This window comes from Delphinapterus leucas, chromosome 1, assembly GCF_059928025.1.
Source record: "Delphinapterus leucas isolate spDelLeu-1000000601 "Yukka" chromosome 1, BTC_Dleu_Yukka2, whole genome shotgun sequence".
In the NCBI taxonomy this organism is placed as follows: domain Eukaryota; kingdom Metazoa; phylum Chordata; class Mammalia; order Artiodactyla; family Monodontidae; genus Delphinapterus; species Delphinapterus leucas.
In genome coordinates, this window is record NC_143129.1 from 50223464 (window position 1) to 50241621 (window position 18158).

The following is an 18158-nucleotide window of genomic DNA, read 5'->3' on the forward strand; positions in this document are numbered from 1 at the left end:
AAAAAGATATATGCAGTTAAAAAGATAATATTATCTATTATATCTTGACATCTTAATATATCAATTGAACACATGCAAAAAAAGTACTTAATATTATACTCATAACTTTTTTTTCTGGAATTTCATTCAAAAGCAGATCCTCAAATAGTATTTCACAACGATCAGCAACTGTATTCAATATATCTCTTTTCATGGCCTATGGAAAACCAAAACAAACCACAATAAGAAATAAAATCCATTTCTTTAAATTTGCATTATTTTATTACCAAAACCTGCCACATAAATGACTTCCTTGTATAATCATGTCCACTAAAATAACTAGTACGTCATTCCATTTCCCAGACTTCATCTAAACAGTAAATTTAAACCAAATAAATGAACAAACTTTTGCATCTGAACAAATAATGCTAGTGGTCCAAATTAGAAAATGCATAACTATGACAAAAGTGCCAGTCATCATTTTTTAAATTTCTAAATTATATTGATTATAGAACAATACCTAATAATTCTTTGTAGGTGTACTTTTCCTGTTATTTAAAAAGTTCAACTTCCCTCAGAAGAAATAATTTCAAATATACTAATATGTTACAACTGTGGAACACTTAATACACTTGTATAATCATCACTTCAAAAAGGTATAAAAATAGACATTCTACATATGAAAATCTTGGGACCAATTACCTGGTACATTTGGACTGCCCAACAGACTGGACTTTTATCAGTTAAAATCAAATGAATAATTATGAAATTTGAGATTGAAAAAAGGTGAAATTTTAAGATTTTTAAATAATTATGTTAACATGCTTCTGTTTTTCATATACCAGTTATTCCTTTTTTTTTTTTTTTACCTGTACAGCATCTTTAACCTTGGGTTTATTGCTATGAATATAAGCTCTGCATTTCACAGCACCCTTGAGGTTTACAGAGCCACTGCAGATCTGGACTGTGGCTGTGGATCTGTGGTCTGAATTCAGAAGCTGAAAGACAAAATCTGTTTAGATTCTAATAGCCAATGACTATTAATTATGTGAAACATTTAAACATCATATATGTGAGTCACTTCATGAAGAAGGAATTTTTAACTGAACCAGGTGTCTGAAAATATTCCCCATAAATTTTTAAAAGGCCTTCATATTTCTCCTTATAAGTTACATGTTATTTTCTGAGTATTTTGAACATACTCTGAAATTAAGTACACTACATCTAATTTTTTTCTTACTAATATAACCATCTAAAGTACCAATATTCATTAAACATACATTATTTGCAGATTACTCAGATAAGTACTATTAAGATGAAAAGATGTAAAAAGAAGATATGATCTAGTAAGAACTATTAAGATGAAAAGATGTAAAAAGAAGATATGATCTAGTAAGAGAAGGTACACTATGCAAGACTTGCACAAAAATAACTGGAATACAAAGCAGGATGTGATAAATATGATAAAATTATAAGCAACATATAGACACTCATTTATTTATACATTTTTAACTCATAACTTTTATAGACTGAAAGTAATGCTATAGGCTTCACAGCAAAAAAAAAAAAGCAAGTCAACTATGCCCGTCACCAGAAAATGATACCAGTGATTGTCATTTTCACCTCACAGACCCATTCTTATTTAATCTAAGTAGGGTTAGTTTATGCTTGGTTTTGAGCTTTTTCACAGACATTTTTAACCTTATCATTTCAATAAGTGCCAAAACAAGGAGAGGATCGAAACTTTGAAAGTACTACTAGAGGCCCATAAAACCACACTGGTACCGAAAATTATGATTAAAAAAAAATGGACATGGTAAAAATATATGTTCTAAGTGTACCTGAAATAAATATTCAACAATAGGGTCAATTCTGAAGAACAGAAACAAATCATACAACTTGTGACCAGTGCTAACTAACCATGTGCCTAGGCAGTAAGAAACAGTCAGGAAGTGATGAGGACAAATGGTGAATCAAAAGACTTGAATATGCAGCCACTGAAAGAGCATGAATAGTCAAAGTCTAATGTAATTCAGGCAAAGGCTAAATTTTTTTTAAAATTTAAACTTAAACACAGTCAAGGTCTTGGTAAAAAATTTGTCACAGACCAAATAAATAGTCCAGAAGATTCCAGGTCCATGCAAAAATGTCAATCATCAAACCAAGCAAAAGGGTGATGATGCTGATACTCTATTTGGAATAAGCCTCTTATGATACTTGTAGAGATCGCTGATATATCAATAAGTGGAGTGGAGGAGGAGTAATGGGCTTCCCTCATCCACTAAACAGAACTTTACTATAGAAAAATAATGCTCTATTTCACATACTTAATATCTAACTTACAATACATATTATATAACACATTTATAGCATATATATTATATATGCATAAATTAGAACATTATTTTCCAAATGGACTAGACTATATATATAAAAGACTACACACACACACACACACACACACACACACACACACACACACACCAAGGAGAAGACTTTTTAAAGAATAAAAGGACTGCTTCACTCCTTTTCGGTGGAAATGTATCTGGGCTCTATACAGGTCAACTCGCCTTGGTTTCTTTGGACTTAGGAACAAGCTAGCTACTTTGGGAATCTAACATATTCATAAGTGGAGGAACTTCTGTGATGCTGACATGATATTTTGGAAAAGGAAAGATCCCTCTGGTTATGGAGACCAAATGAAACCTTACCAAAAATGGTAACATTTGGGCTAGATCTTCATGTACAGAATAGGAGTTTGACAGTCTGGATAAGAAGGGAAAAAAATGGCACTGGTAAGACTGACGGCTTGGGAAACACACAGAACTTTGAAGGCATAGAAAGCATACCTCTAGAACAGTAAGTTAGAAAATAACAGAAAGGCATGTTGAGGCCCTGAAAAGCCTTGAATTAGACTTTTCTAACTAGTCAATATAGAGCAATTAAGGAATTTTAATCAAGCAAAGTAACACAATCGGTGTCTAACCCTTATACACAATAAATACTAACTGAAAAAAAAACTAATAAGTAAATGAACAGTGAATGAATGCAAACTGTGATTCAGAAAGGATAATCTGAGGTAATATGCAGGATAGATCAGAAATACGGAAGATATTCCAAGAGATATACAAACAAAGGTATCAGGATTTCGGAGAATGAATCACTTTGGACAAGAATGAATAGATGGAGAGAGACTAGTTAAGAGTTACTTGTGATAAAATAGGTAAAATAATTATGTTGTAAGGCTAATGGCACTGGGACTATAAGGAAAATAAAAGAGGTGCTATGCTGCAAAGAAAAGATCAACAAGACTTGATGAAGGGTGACTGGGAGGAAAGTGGTATCAAATACTTATTGACTACTTATTATATATTGGTCATTTTAAAGTTTCCAGCTGGCTGACTGGTGGAATTATTGACAAAAATATTTGATACCATATACTATTAATTATAATAAATTATCTCATGATATTATCTTCTACTCTTCTCTCTATATTCCCATCCTCTACACATCTTCTAACTGCAATTTTATAACTAAAATAATTTTAACTGAATTGTTTAATAAACTGAGAGGTCACATAAGCATAACTAGTAAAAAGCATATAGGTAGAGGAATAGCCTTAAAATAAAGAACACTTCTAAAATCAAAAAGGAGGAGGAAAACTGAAGACTAAAAGTACTTTTAAGATACTGAGAAGAGAAATTGAGAAATGTTTAGTGGCATAAGTCCAACAACAATTTAGTAATGTTGTATTGCTAAACACAGAAAAGGAAAAGAAGAAATTAAAGCATCCTCATATGACAAACTGCTTTTGAGTCTATTTTATTCAGTTAAAAAAATATATGAGTCCTGGTAGTATTTCCCTGTTTCAACATTTTCAGTGTAATTTTTTTTTTTTTTTTTTTTTTTTTGCAGTACGCGGACCTCTCACTGTTGTGGCCTCTCCCTTTGCGGAGCACAGGCTCTGGACGCGCAGGCTCAGCGGCTATGGTTCACGGGCCCAGCCGCTCTGCGGCATGTGGGATCTTCCCGGACCAGGGCACAAACCCATGTCCCCTGCATCGGCAGGCGGACTCTCAACCACTGCGCCACCAGGGAAGCCCCTTCAGTATAATATTGAAATTTAAAGTTTTCTAAAAACATGGATGTACTTTATACCCTATCTGGCCTCTAGGATAATGTCCAGCAAGATTAAAATCAAAAGTATGCATACTTTTAGGAATAATTATGTAACTTTAAATTCCAGAAAAGAGATGTATAATTTAAAACAACCATATAAAAACATAAACCTTGCTAATACTGTGTGGGTTCTGTCAAATCAGAGGTATAAATCTGCTTCAAATTAGGTATATAACAACTCTTGGCACATCTGTGCACACGTTTTATTTTTAAGTTAAGAATTGCAACTTTGCTCATAAAACTTACAACACCAAATATCATACACATGTATATATGTATATGTGTGTACATATATATGTGTATGTATACATATATACATTTTTTCCTAATTGCTACCTACTTGATGTTAAAATTTTAATAGGATTGAGGCAATAGACCCAAATAGGTTTTATTAAAATGTTTCTTGGGAATAACTTTCTTAGAACTGAATATTTTTTATAGTTCTTTACGTCTCTAAAATTCTTTGACTCTCTAACAATCACCATAAAAACAGAAACAATTTCATTAAGCTTATTCTAAGAAATAATGTATTTTAATTTTAGATAAGGAGTATGTTAAAATATTTACCAACTGTGTTAGCACTCTGACATCAAAAGAATGATTAATTGCCTGAGTATTTCCTCTAGAAGATTTTTTCTGAAATAACACAAAAATTTAAAAAATTAGATTGTTGAGGTTGGAGTGGAACATAAAAGACAATTTAGGGACTATCCAACATACACTAAGTAACTCAGAGGGAAAAAAGGTCTTATTATTTGTTTTACTTTAGCTTTTTCTATAGATGTGTAACTTTGTGTCGTCTACATCAATCAACGTGCACTCTTAAAAACCATTAATCTCCTACTTTTATTCCTCTAAAGCAACGATTGGCAAACTATGGCCTATGGGTCAAATCCAGACTGCCACCAGTCTTCGTAAATAAGGTTTCACTGGAAAACAACCAGGATCAGTCATTTACATATTGTCTATGGCTGCTTTCATACTACAACAGCAGAGCTGAACAGTTGTAAGAGAGAACACAAGGCCTGCAAAGCCTATATTTACTATTTGTTTTTTTACATTAAGTTCACTGATCCCTGCTCTAAAGGGAGAGATCACCAAAGTTCCTCTTCAAATCAAAGATATTTTAGAAGCCCATATAGACCCCTCCTATAAAATGGCCAAACTTAGTTTTTAAACTGTTATCAGGGCAGAACATGACTTTAGTTTTAAGCAAGCAGTTTACATTGTAGAAATTAGATGTTATTTAGATGACACTCTCTCCTTTAGGTTTCAAAATTCCTATGATTTCAGAAATAATCTCCTATCATTTTCTGAGAAAAACATTTGCACTTTAGTTTAAAAGACCTTAGAAATAAAAAGTAGATGAATTGTTTTCATGAAGGCAAGGCCTAAAGAACTAATGATAAGTCATCTTTTATTTTTCCTTAAGCACAAATAATTTCATAAGTAAGATGATGTTCTCTTAACTCACCTGTCCTTCTAATAGGTCACAATCTTCATCTTTAACTTGTCCATTAATCAAATAAATACTATTTTCTATTTGCTTGGCCCAGTGTATAAGTCCATTCTTAAAAGAAACACAACATGGATATCATTCAAATATAATGCCATCTCAATTAAACTCCCTCGAGTCGACTTTTTTCTACCTAGTATACTGAAATATTAAAAATCCCTAAGTATCAGCAATATGGCATTTAAATTCAATATCATAAACAACAAAAAAGTATATCCCCAATTTTTGGCACTTCACCCATATTTAATAATAGTTTTTCTAATCTTTTTCCCAAACTAACGTTTATGTCACAGACCTAGGAGACTTAATAACCACAGTCAAACAAAATTCAATAATTCCTGTTATCTTAAAAAAAGTGAGAAAAGAGAAAGCGCCTCAAACAAATATATAAAGCAGTATTAAAGAGGAAAAAATAAGCAAGTTCCATTTACCTCTTTCAATAGGAAAAAATAAGAGAAATAAGTTATGAACAAAAGAATGGTACAGAAATACAAAAAAGAACTGGAAGATGGAAAACAAAACTAAAGATGAAGATAGTTCCCTGTGCTATACAGTAGGACCTTGTTGTTTATCCATTTATATAGAACAGTATGCATCTGCTAATCCCAAACTGTCAATCCATATTCAATACCCTGTGATAACTCATAATCAAAAAGAATATGAAAAAGAATATATGAATCACTTTGCTGTACAGGAGAAATTAACACAACACTGTAAATCAACTATATTTCAATGAAATAAATTTTTTAAAAAACTAAAGATGAAGAGAAAGCAAAAAGACCAAACAGTACATCTTCCTACATAATTATATTTTACAATGTACATAATTACATGTTAATTAACAAATATTTATGGAGCACTTATTACGCTAAATACATTAGTATGATAACAATGTCCCACCTCTAATTTTTTAATCTGGGCAGAGTAACAAATTAGTTACCCATAACAATATTATTATAATTAGAATGCAGTTTTTGAGGATTATAAAATGAATGGCATAGACAACCAGAATAAAGGCAGATCATCTATTCAGCAGTCACTAAAGAAAATTCATTTTACCCTGATACCTTTGTATTTTTCTCCAGAGTATAGCTGACAGAAGTAGTAGACAGTGGGACATGAATATTAATATATACTGTACACTCTAAAGAAAGCCATGAAGCTGATAGTCCATTTTGATACTTCCAATCTGCTGGTTTTGCAGAACTCTTTAGCAAAGGGGGAAAAACATAAAATATGTGACTTACGTAAAACACACGGAGCAATAAAACATCATAAAATGTACAACCCAGTAACTTATACAAGCTGTTATCTAATATATATGGCCAAATTCCTTCATCAAAGGGTAATAGGTTAGAACTAAATAAAAATAAAGCATGCATTAAAAGTTCAGTATTCTTCAGCACATCCCAGGCAATCTTGGCAACTCCCTCACCCAGTGAAAGGCTTGCTTAAAATCCTGACAAGTCCTCTGGTCCTGTAGGTCCCATATGTAGCTTCAACAGTGTGTCAATTCTGAAGCTTCTGATGGAGAGTAAATAATCACTGAGCAAATACTAGGTGCCAGACATTTTCCTTTCTGTTCTATCCTTGCTAACAGAATACTGCATTACTTTCACACTGCTTCTTTTTTTTTTTTTTTTTTGGCCACACTGCATGGCCTGTGGGATCTTAGTTCCCTGACCAGGGATCAAACCTGTGCCCCCCTACAGTAGAAGCATAGAATCTTAACCACTGGACCACCAGGGAAGTCCCTCACATTGCTTTTTAGACACCTTGGCAAAATGTTAGTCTGGATCCTGCTGAGTACAGACAGCTTGTTTACTGGGCACTGTGGCTCCCACAAGCCTAGACACTTTTACTGCTAGCCTCTCAAATATAATACCAGACACATAAACAAGGTAGGGAGAGCTTAACAAAAATATTTTAACAATTAAAAAAAAAAACACAAATTGTCCTTGTCTGTAGTGAAATTAATCATACTTCAAAATAAAAAACTACAGGTGGTTGTGGACATTAATAGGAAGAGATAGCACTGAAAATTATTAAAACTAAAAATTGAATTTTATTTAAAAACAGTTTGCAACACAGAAAAATCTTTAAAGAGCAGTTTTTCTTACCTTTGGATTATGGATATCATAAGTTCGACAAAATATTCTTTATTAATTAAGGATAGAAATAACCAAAAAAATAAAAAATAAGAAAGCAATTCTTGATAATCAAAAGAAAATAAACCATCAAAAAATAAAAATAAAGTATATGCATCCAAGAGTTTTTACAAAATCATACCACTTCATGGCATGACACTTAAAGATATGTATACACATATATATGTATGTATATGTTTGTGTAAATACATATACTTACATATATACAAATTCCTCTGACTATAATACTTGTGGTACTTTAAACTATTTCCTACTGCTTATAAATCCTGCTAATCACAATGAATAGAATGATAGCTCTTACAAAACTGTCCTCAAATACAGGCCCTTTTTAACAAATAGGAGTGCTGTTCTGAATGAAGTCAAGCCTGGGAATGTTTATTGGGTCAAAGGGTCTGCACATGAAACTTTCTAGTTAAATACCAAAGGAGTTAACAGCCCGCCTTCTACAGGAATGATCACGTTTTGAATTTTGTCTTTTTGCAGGTCCTAATTTATTGGGCCCTTGCATTGCTTCACTCCCTTGGTGACGCTGCCTCATGCTTGGGAGGTACTTGCCCTAGTAATATGTAGAGGAAAGAAGCTAAGAAGGCCCTATAAATGGCTTTTAGTGTCACTTGATCTTGGCCAAAGATATAAAAATTGCCAGCTCAGTGCACCTGTGCTTTGCATTGAACATTTTATCTATAGGAACTGGAGGTAAACAAAATAAAAGCATTACTTTGCCTAAGCTGTACCTTTCTGCAGGGGCCCTAGTGTATTTTAATGTACAGGGGTGGAAAGCTGGTAAAGAGTTCAGAATGCCCAGTCCTTGCCACCTCTCTCAAACTCTTTACAACCGTGATACATGATTAACAACCATTATTGGCAGTCCGAATTATGTGTTATTTACAGAAAAACGTACAAACTAAGCCTATTTTTTAAATGATGACTTAAATAAGTGTTTGGGGAAAAAACCTGCAGGAACATTATTTTTGTATCATATACTTTAGAACATAAACACCTAAATAAAAGATACTTTTTTGTAGAAGAGCAAAAGTGAAGTGTCACTCGTTCTGAGACCTCCTCGTCTGTGAAATTCCACAGTCTCTTTTTATTCATAGATTTTTCCACAGCAAATACTAGCTGAAAGAGAGGAAAACACATCAACTGAATGCAAAATAAAATAAGAAACAGAGTGCAGAAAAAGACAATTATAATATCCTTACGCACTCATCTAGCTTTAAAATTCCATGATGCTATCATTAAATTTCCTTTTTCTCAAAAGAGAGAGTGAAACTGATTATTAACCATTTAGATTCCATTTTTAGGGATATATAAAAATTAGGTATTAAATAAAAAAATATAATTCACTGTCATTAACGATCAACTGAACATGATTTTGGGCAATTAACATTTAAGTGAAGTACAGAATAAAGACTTTAATTAGAATGAGAAGTGACAAGTGATTTTTAACCTATAAAAATGGAGCGTGTCACACATTTGGCATTTCTTATTTAAATGTCACAAAAGATGTAAGGTAATAATACATAAGGGCACATAAAATATAGTAATAACATAAATTCTAAGTGAAAAAAATCAGAAATAGTGACAAAAATCTATGCCACATGTAAGAATTATAAAAATGCATACTTGATATGGGGACAGGGTTCATAAATTTGGCTCTAAGCTTTCTAAAAATAATGTGCACAGAGAAACCCAATCAGTTCCCAAATTCGCACAGTCCATAAGCTAAACAATTGATCAGAAGAGGCATAACTTTCTTTTTTTTTTTTTACATCTTTATTGGAGTATAATTGCTTTACAATGGTGTGTCAGTTTCTGCTTTATAACAAAGTGAATCAGTTATACATATACATATGTCCCCATATCTCTTCCCTCTTGCATCTCCCTCCCTCCCACCCTCCCTATCCCAACCCTCTAGGTGGTCGCAAAGCACCGAGCTGATCTCCCTGTGCTATGTGGCTGCTTCCCACTAGCTACCTATTTTACATTTGGTAGTGTATATATGTCCATGGCACTCTCTCGCTTTGTCACAGCTTACCCTTCCCGCTCCCCATATCCTCAAGTCCATTCCCTAGTAGGTCTGTATCTTTATTCCTGTCTTACCCCTAGGTTCTTCATGACATTTTTTTTTCTTAAATTCCATATATATGTGTTAGCATATGGTATATGTCTTTCTCTTTCTGACTAACTTCACTCTGTATGACAGACTCTAGGTCCATCCACCTCATTACAAATAGCTCAATTTGGTTTCTTTTCATGGTTGAGTAATATTCCATTGTATATATGTGCCACATCTTCTTTATCCATTCATCCGATGATGGACACTTAGGCCCAGCAATCCTACTGGGCATATACCCTGAGAAAACCATAATTCAAAAAGAATCATGTACCAAAATGTTCATTGCAGCTCTATTTACAATAACCCGGAGATGGAGGCATAACTTTCTTAATAATGATATCAAAAGAAATTTCTTCAAAGACAATATTATGTAATATAACAAAGTTCTTAGCAATGACCTTATGGGAGACAGTGACAAGTTTTATAAGGTTACTTCATATATTGTCCCTCAATGCAGGTCAATGGAAACAAAGTTAGATAATTAAAACGCTACAATTTCTGAAATAGGGCATTTCTAAAATCTTACATGCTTCTTAGAAACAAAACAGATACAAAAAGCAAGAGGAAGGAGGATCTACTGTATCTCTCTAGCGCTGAGCCCACATTCAACCCAACCACAAGAGGATGCACAGCCAATGCTATTAAATACACATGGATATAGATTACATTTCAAAATGCCAAATAGGATGAATGATTGTGAAAGAGGTACATTTATTTAAAATGGTAAAAATGGCAGAAGGTTGAATAACTTGCCAGGGGAGGGATTATCACCATTTTCTTCCTTTACCCCCATAAGTACAAATATCAAAGGTTTGAAGGTGGGATATTTGATGGGAGAGAATGTTACAAAACTGGAAGAATCTGTAGCACCTGGATTCTTAGCTGTACACTTTTTACTAGAAAAAGGTTTGGGAGGATTCTGTGGGGTTTTGCACTTCTCAAGATAATGAGGTCTCCTTCTCTCTTGGGGTGGAAAATAACTTTTGAAGGCTTATTTGGATCTTGAGTACTAAAAGAGATGAAAACTGGCTGCACAGAGTTTACTTTAGGTCTGGGCTTAAGGGGAAACAGCTTGTGGACCCTCACATTTACTTGTAAACCATGTCACCCAAATGACTGACATAGGAATTAAACAAAAAGCAGGGGATTCATAATAGGTACTTGGTCCAGAAATAAAGAATAAGTATCTGACTGTTGTTATTTTATGTCTTACTCTCAGGATCCTGAGAGAATTGAAGAGGTGAAGAATTGCAAAACCTATTAATTTCACATTACAGCAATCACTTGGAACTAAATGGAAGGTCTAGCAGAATACTGCTATGGCACAGGAAAAATTGTTAAACCATTATAACTTGTTTCACAATAGTAAAAAGTTATCTTTAAAATAACGACTATTTTAAAAATATGTAGCATTGGTTGAAAATATAAATACTGACATATATTACACTCAAGATACAAAGCAATTGGGTGGAAAAAGTTGTTTCAACATAATCCCAGCATAGAGAATTAATCTAAATATGACTAGGATCACTGTATACAAGTATAATCAATTAAGATATAACTTTAAGAATTTTTGATATTTCAGACTTACTCTATGTAGGGTATTTTGAAATTCATTCCCCATTTCTAAAGTTGTAATAATAAATACTCCAAGAACTAAAAGTCCCCCTGGTAGCATTCTGGATACCTGTAAACAGAAATATAGTATTAGCTAACAAAAGCATTTGACATTATATGCAATCTTTTGTGTTTGAGAAGCTAAATATTAAATCAGCAAATGCCTACCTAGTACCAACTATATGCAAAGCATTGAGGTAGGGGCTTTGAAAAAAATGGTTAAAATATTGAGAAATGGGGACTTCCCTGGTGGCACAGTGGTTAAGAATCCGCCTGCCAATTCAGGGGACATGGGTTCGAGCTCTGGTATGGGAAGATCCCACATGCCATGGGGCTACTAAGCCTGTGCACCACTACTACTGAGCCTGAGCTCTAGAGCCTACAAGCCACAACTACTGAGCCCACGTGCCACAACTACTGAAGCCCACGCGCCTAGAGCCTGTGCTCCACAACAAGAGAAGCCACCGCAATGAGAAGCCTGTGCACCACAACGAAGTGTAGCCCCCGCTCACCGCAACTAGAGAAAGCCTGCGCGCAGCAACAAAGACCCAACGCAGCCAAAATGGATGAAAACCAAGATGAATGGGGTGTTATTATGCACACAATCTTCCTAGAGTGTCCTTAACTTTTTACCTTAAAACTACTTTACAAATAAAACCATTTAATAATGACACTCTTTAGCTACATCAATAAATAAACTCCTTTCTCCTAAGATCGAAAAGTAAAATATCTCCTAAATTTTTCAAGGGCTTCCACTATCAGCTAAATAAAATACAAATTTTTATCTTAGACTGGTATTGCAGACTCTCTAAAATCTGGCTGATCTGATATTCAGAGCCTCATTTGATACTACTTCCCATGAAATATTCAAGCATCAATCACAAACTTCTCACTGTTCTCCACATATATGGTTCGGCTTTCTAACTCTATACCTTTACTCAGGCTGCTCACTCAGCCTGAAAAGACTTTCTCTTACACGTCTACATGTCTGAACTCTACGGAATACCTCGAAGTCAGCTTGAGGAAGCTGCCTTCCCTGATCCTTTGATCTCCAAATTCCTGCAGGACCTCAGTGTAGTTTTCCCATGGAGCTTATCACATGAACCTGTACTATGGTTATGTCTGAACCTTACTAGTTGATCTGAGAGCTCCTTAATGGAAGAAGTTAATTCTCAACTACCTTTGTATCCCTATAATATTCAGCAGAGTCTGGGATTTGAGCAGAGGGGGTCCAACTTGAAACGCCATTGTTTCCTGTTGTTTAGCTTTACCTCAGTTTTTAAAACCTTCTTATTAATATTGGGCATTTATATTATTTCCAATTTTTCTGTACCTTAAAATAATATTGGTTAAAAATCCTAGCAAGTTTCTGTGTTCACAGGATTATTTGCTTATAATAAATCTCCTGAGGTGGATAACTAGGTGGATAACTAGGTTAAAGGGTCATACATATTTTTAAGGATTTTGACACATCCTACCAGTTTGTCCTGCATAATATCTGTGATTTTCCTTCCACATCATTGTGGCTAGTTCTTAGTGCCACATGTATTCCTTTCTACCATCTATACTCATAGTGCTCTGGTTACCTTTTATGTACTTAATGTATGAGCAAACTGATCACAAAATTAAGTCTTCAGAAAATTAGATACCATAGTCTAACCCCTAATATATTTGTATTATGTCTGCTGGTGGTTCCCTCTGATTTCATAAATTCTATTTACTACAGCGACACAAGCTTGACATACATAAATAAGGAATAAAGTTTTCATACTTAGCATGGGGAACTTGCACATCTTTTCAAAATCATCAACAAATAAAATTAACCATTTCTTGCTAGAGGCAAAAAGATTATCTATTTTACTACATAAATTTTATGTTTGTGTATATAGATGTATATAGACTAGACATAGATATAGATACAGGTATGTAATTTTACAGAAGGCCAAAAGCAAAATTAGAGTAGAAAGTTATTTACAAACCATTGGAAATATAAGTTTAAAATATTTAATAGTTCATTAGAAGATGGTATTAAATATTGCATTTTTCAAAAATATAACTACATACTACCCCCCATCACAAATGCAGATAAACATGTGTGTGTGTTTGAAGATTTAAAGATAATTGGAGAAGGAAATAATTTTTACCTTACTTTAACATACTTTATTGGATGATATAATCCATTCAATAACTACTTTTAAGTGAATTTACTCATCATTCTCTCTGACTCACCCCAAATCTGCTTCCTCTTCATGTAATGGCAACGCCATCTTCCTAGACACAGGCTAAAAAAAAAAATCTCAATAATCTTTAGCAACTCTCTCACAGTCTCTTTTTACTGCCAATCTACTTGGTCACTGAATCATCTTAATACTAGCTCTTTCTCTGAAATGTTTTGGCAATGAAGTTTTAGCCCACTGCTTTAGTTTGCTTATTTATCCATTCACTTATCCAACATTTTGGAGTTCTCATCATAAACCATGGGAACACTATGCCTGGCACTAAGGATATGGCCATAAACAAAAAAGACGTGACCCCATCCTCAGGAAGCTTAGAGTCTAGTCACTAGCTCATGCCACCTTTTTTTGAACTACTACTGTAACTATATTTTCGGCTCTCTCTCTCTCCAATCCCTCTACTCTCCATTTACACTGTACCAGGGCACTCAATTACTTTCTCAATTATTGGCAGGATTATTTCTCAATCCTTCTCAAAATAGGGAGCTCTGAAAGTCTACCATAGAGCTACTGGCTCCAAAAGAACTCCTTCCTTCCTTTGAAGAATGACACTTCAAAACCATCCATAAACTGGCCCCATACAGTCTTATGTCTAAAAGCATCCTTTTATATACACCATGCTTCAATTACACCCAGTTGCGTGCTATTCTAACATACCTTTAAATTTCATGCCGTTGGGTCATTTATCCACTGTCCTTTGTGCATTCAATGTGCTCCCTGACTTCTACTAGCAAAGTGTTATTCATCTTTCAAGTTCAGAGCCTTCTGTGAAGCTGTTTGAATCCAACCTTTGACAGATATTTAATCATTCCCCACTCTATATTCCTATAGTACTGTCCCATTTTTATTCACTTCTCTTACAATTTGTTTTGGTAATAATGTCTTTCACTTTGCTTAAAATATAAATTCTAAGGACATTAAAGAAAAATTTAACCATCATTTTATTTCCTCAGTACCTGGTTTAAGTCTTTAAAACAATCTGACCAGCAACAATGTTACCAATAACTAGTATAATTTTAAAATAAGGAAAAATTGGAAATAAGGTAAATGACCAATAACAGGATATAGGTTAAAAAACACAACAGATAAAAGTTAACAATGGAAAAGCATAGTGTACAAGGTCAAAGGCTTTCAAGTCACACCATCTGGGTTCAAATCCCAGTTTCACTACCTATTACACTAATCTTGGGTGGATTACTTAACTTCAAGTAAGAAAATTCTTTTTTAAAAACTAGATGCAAGTAATCAATAAATAAAAAATATAATCATGGAGGAAACAGAGCAGAAAATACTTCTATTTTTGACATACTACCCAAGTTTTGAAAACTTAAGAATGAGTACTCTGAAATCCTAGTCTAGTAACCTGAGGATAAGGTACTTTTATTTTGTTAGTCAATAAACACAAACTTAACTATATAAAGAAACAAACGTGATGACCTGGTTGGCATGTTCTGTGGCCCATTCTTCATCCAAGTTATCCAACTTAGCTTTGGAATGTTTGGAGCTCTCATCTTGTTCCTCTTTGGGTGGCGTTCTAGTGGCAAGAATCACGTAATCCTTTTGTGAAGAACACTTAAAAACAAATTAGAAAAGCTTATTAGGGTGATAACTGACTGAGGAATGCAAAGCCCTTATGACGTGCAAAAACTGAGCAATATTTATAGCAGCTTAAATTGTTAATACCTGTATTATACCAGAATCTACAGAGAAAATGATTTTCATGAATAGCCTTACAACATTTTCCTCACATGTTATTTATCTTTTAATATATTTAATACCAGCTCCTTATTTGTTTGGGCAACCTGAATGTGAATCATGCAGTGGTCCTTAAAATGGCTTACTGGAACAGATTAGACAGTTCAACAAATATAAAAACCCAATAAAATAAAGCAACAAATGACCTTGTGCATCTTACTTTCATAAAAACAATGATAGTGGGGAACTTGTTCATGTGTGTCCACAGAAAAACAAAGGTGAAGTGATATTAGATTTATGTTCCTCAGTTTTAATAGCAATTAAATGCTAACCAGAAGTGGGAAACCTAAAGATAAATTTAGGGAAAATTTAATAGCTCAGTCCCATTACAGTGAAAATTTCCTATAAAGAAAGAGTAAAAATACAAGTTAGCATGATGTTATCCTCACACATGACCTGAAATTCTAATCGCTAGTGTCATCCTGGAACAGAAAATAAAGGAAGAGAAAGTATTTCAATAAAAGTTATTTCCAGAAGGTTACATTGAAGTGCACAAAAGGAAAGCGTAGGTGCTGATTAAGAAAGCTCTTTCTTTTCATAAAATCTATGATTTTGAAAAGAAAAAGAAACTGACCCTAGGAGTAGGAGACAGGCAAGCCTGAAAGCTTGAGGGGAAGGCAAGAAAAGTGATGAATCCTGGAATAAAGAGAAAGAAGAAGCATGTAGAATACTGAAAGGAATGAAAAGGCAGCATGAAGAGAGATTGGAATTCTCCCTAAATTGTGGGAGACTTATACGTAAGATGGTGGTTTTGCTGAGCTCTAGAAACAGCCTATGTGCTGTAAGGCAAGTTTGGAAGAGGGTATTTCTCCCTGACCTTTCACCTTTACTGATCATTTCTGTTCCTAGCAAAAAGAACCCCACACTAGATGTTAAGTAACCTGAATCTAAAAGAAGTTCAGATTGTTGCCAGGAGAGGTCGTCTGGCTGTCTAATGAGAAGCCTCAGAGGGTGGTATTACCTGGGTGAACAGTGCAGGGTCTGCCCTCTGTCTTACAAGTTAAGAAATCGGATTTGTGAAAACTCTGAGAATGTACCTGTCTCTCAGGGCTACACTAACATTACCTAAGATCATTCAGAATGATGCTAAAACTAGAATACCATGAAGGGATGTGAACATGTAAGTCCTCTGCATGGTGCATTCTTTATAAGTAGGCAACATAAGGCATCAAATTATGAGAAAGTAGCTTGGGAATGTGGATAGAATCAGAACAAGTTAATTATCCAATTTGAAGGTTCTAAGGCATCATGTTAAAATATCCAGAAAGAAATCTGCCCCCAATAGGGTTTTATTTGCTATTAGGCCTCAAAATTAATCTTTGGACCAGAGTACACTCTCCCCTAAACAGTGTTTAGATGTATGTAGCCAGTTTGTTTGTGTGACTCTCCTTTTTTCATTTCTGTGTACTGCTGACAAGTCCTCCCTGCTGCTTAACACATTCTTCCTTCAATTATAATAAATCAGTGGGTGCTTATGCTTTTTAAAGTAACTGTCCAAATATCTGTTCCATTTGGTTTGATTTTTGAGCCTTAACTCTAAGACGGAAATAAAATTTGTGTAACGTCCAAATTTCTCTCAGTCCCTTTCCCTCAATCTCCACTGAATCAATATTAAAAAAAAATTCAATAAATGGGTATGATAATATACAATAAAATATACGACCTATATTTGCTACAAGTCTGAAATACGACAAACTAGAAATAAAATTGTAAAAAGCTACCTTTGTAAAGAATGGGACAACCTGGAATTAAAGATTAAAGGGGTGCAAAAATCACTTTGGAAAGACAATAAAACATGAATAATCTGGTCAGTAAAATTCTAATTTTGCAGTGTCTACCTTATAAGTTACTTTTACATTGTCAAAAGGGAATGTGTTCTGACTTGGGCAAACCTGGGCTACATTATTCTTCTTCATTCTATCCCTCCATCCCCTAACTTGAATTTATTGTTAAATAGCATATTTTAACTTTAAATAAACAAATTTGCTTTATCAGTAAATACATAGGAAAAGATACATACCTGTCCTATTAAAAGACCAGAGACAAAAGCTTTTCCTTGGAGACTGATGTTTGAAAGATACTGGCCGACAGTCTCTTCTACAATGTAGGTTCTTCCCATTGTTAAGAACTAATTCAACCTCCTAAATTACAAGAAAAAATATAGAGCATTTTTAGGCAAAAAATATAATTTGCAATGTTTTCCTCATGGGGGTAGTATAAAGAGAGAAGTTGTACTACCCTGATACTACCCCATACCTTACAGTGATTGCTTATTCAATAGGGTATTCTTTCTTGCAAAGTTTGAATGTAGCTTCAGAATTCTCAACAGAGTGTTGCAGGAAATGACTACCAATCAACCAGAGTTGACATGAGCGATAAAACCTACTCCCATACCTCAGATAATGAAGAGAACACTAAACTACTAGTAGCCAACACACCTGATTTCTTATTTAGATCTATTACTCCTTAGTTGTATCATCTTTGGTAATTTACTGCTGAGCCGCACTGTGTTCATTTCTAAAACAGAAAAGATGATAATTTCTGAGTTGCTCAATGGGAGGTAAACGGAATCAAATTCATGTATTCAG

The 18158-nt window shown here is 34.1% G+C and overlaps 1 protein-coding gene across 7 annotated transcripts in view; it reads right to left on the minus strand.

Annotated features, from left to right (window-relative positions):
• ODR4 (odr-4 GPCR localization factor homolog) overlaps positions 1-18158 on the minus strand; it is a 144835-nt gene that overhangs the window by 124145 nt on the left and 2532 nt on the right. For 5 of the 7 annotated variants that reach the window (XR_016392870.1, XR_016392871.1, XR_016392874.1 and 2 more), the window contains exons 2-11: positions 17591-17711; positions 15253-15387; positions 11556-11651; positions 8858-8964; positions 7795-7831; positions 6742-6882; positions 5633-5728; positions 4726-4794; positions 849-977; positions 106-196 (exon numbers count right to left, since the gene is read on the minus strand). Coding sequence is in view for 4 of the 7 variants with exons in the window: in XM_022593379.3 (XP_022449087.2) it covers positions 106-196; positions 849-977; positions 4726-4794; positions 5633-5728; positions 6742-6882; positions 7795-7831; positions 8858-8964; positions 11556-11651; positions 15253-15387; positions 17591-17689 (1000 nt within the window). In the remaining 3 variants the exon portion in view is untranslated. Of the gene's footprint in view, positions 1-105; positions 197-848; positions 978-4725; positions 4795-5632; positions 5729-6741; positions 6883-7794; positions 7832-8857; positions 8965-11555; positions 11652-15252; positions 15388-17590; positions 17712-18008; positions 18088-18158 lie in introns of all 7 variants that reach the window. The other 2 variants (XM_089909866.1, XM_022593380.3) reach the window with 2 other exon arrangements.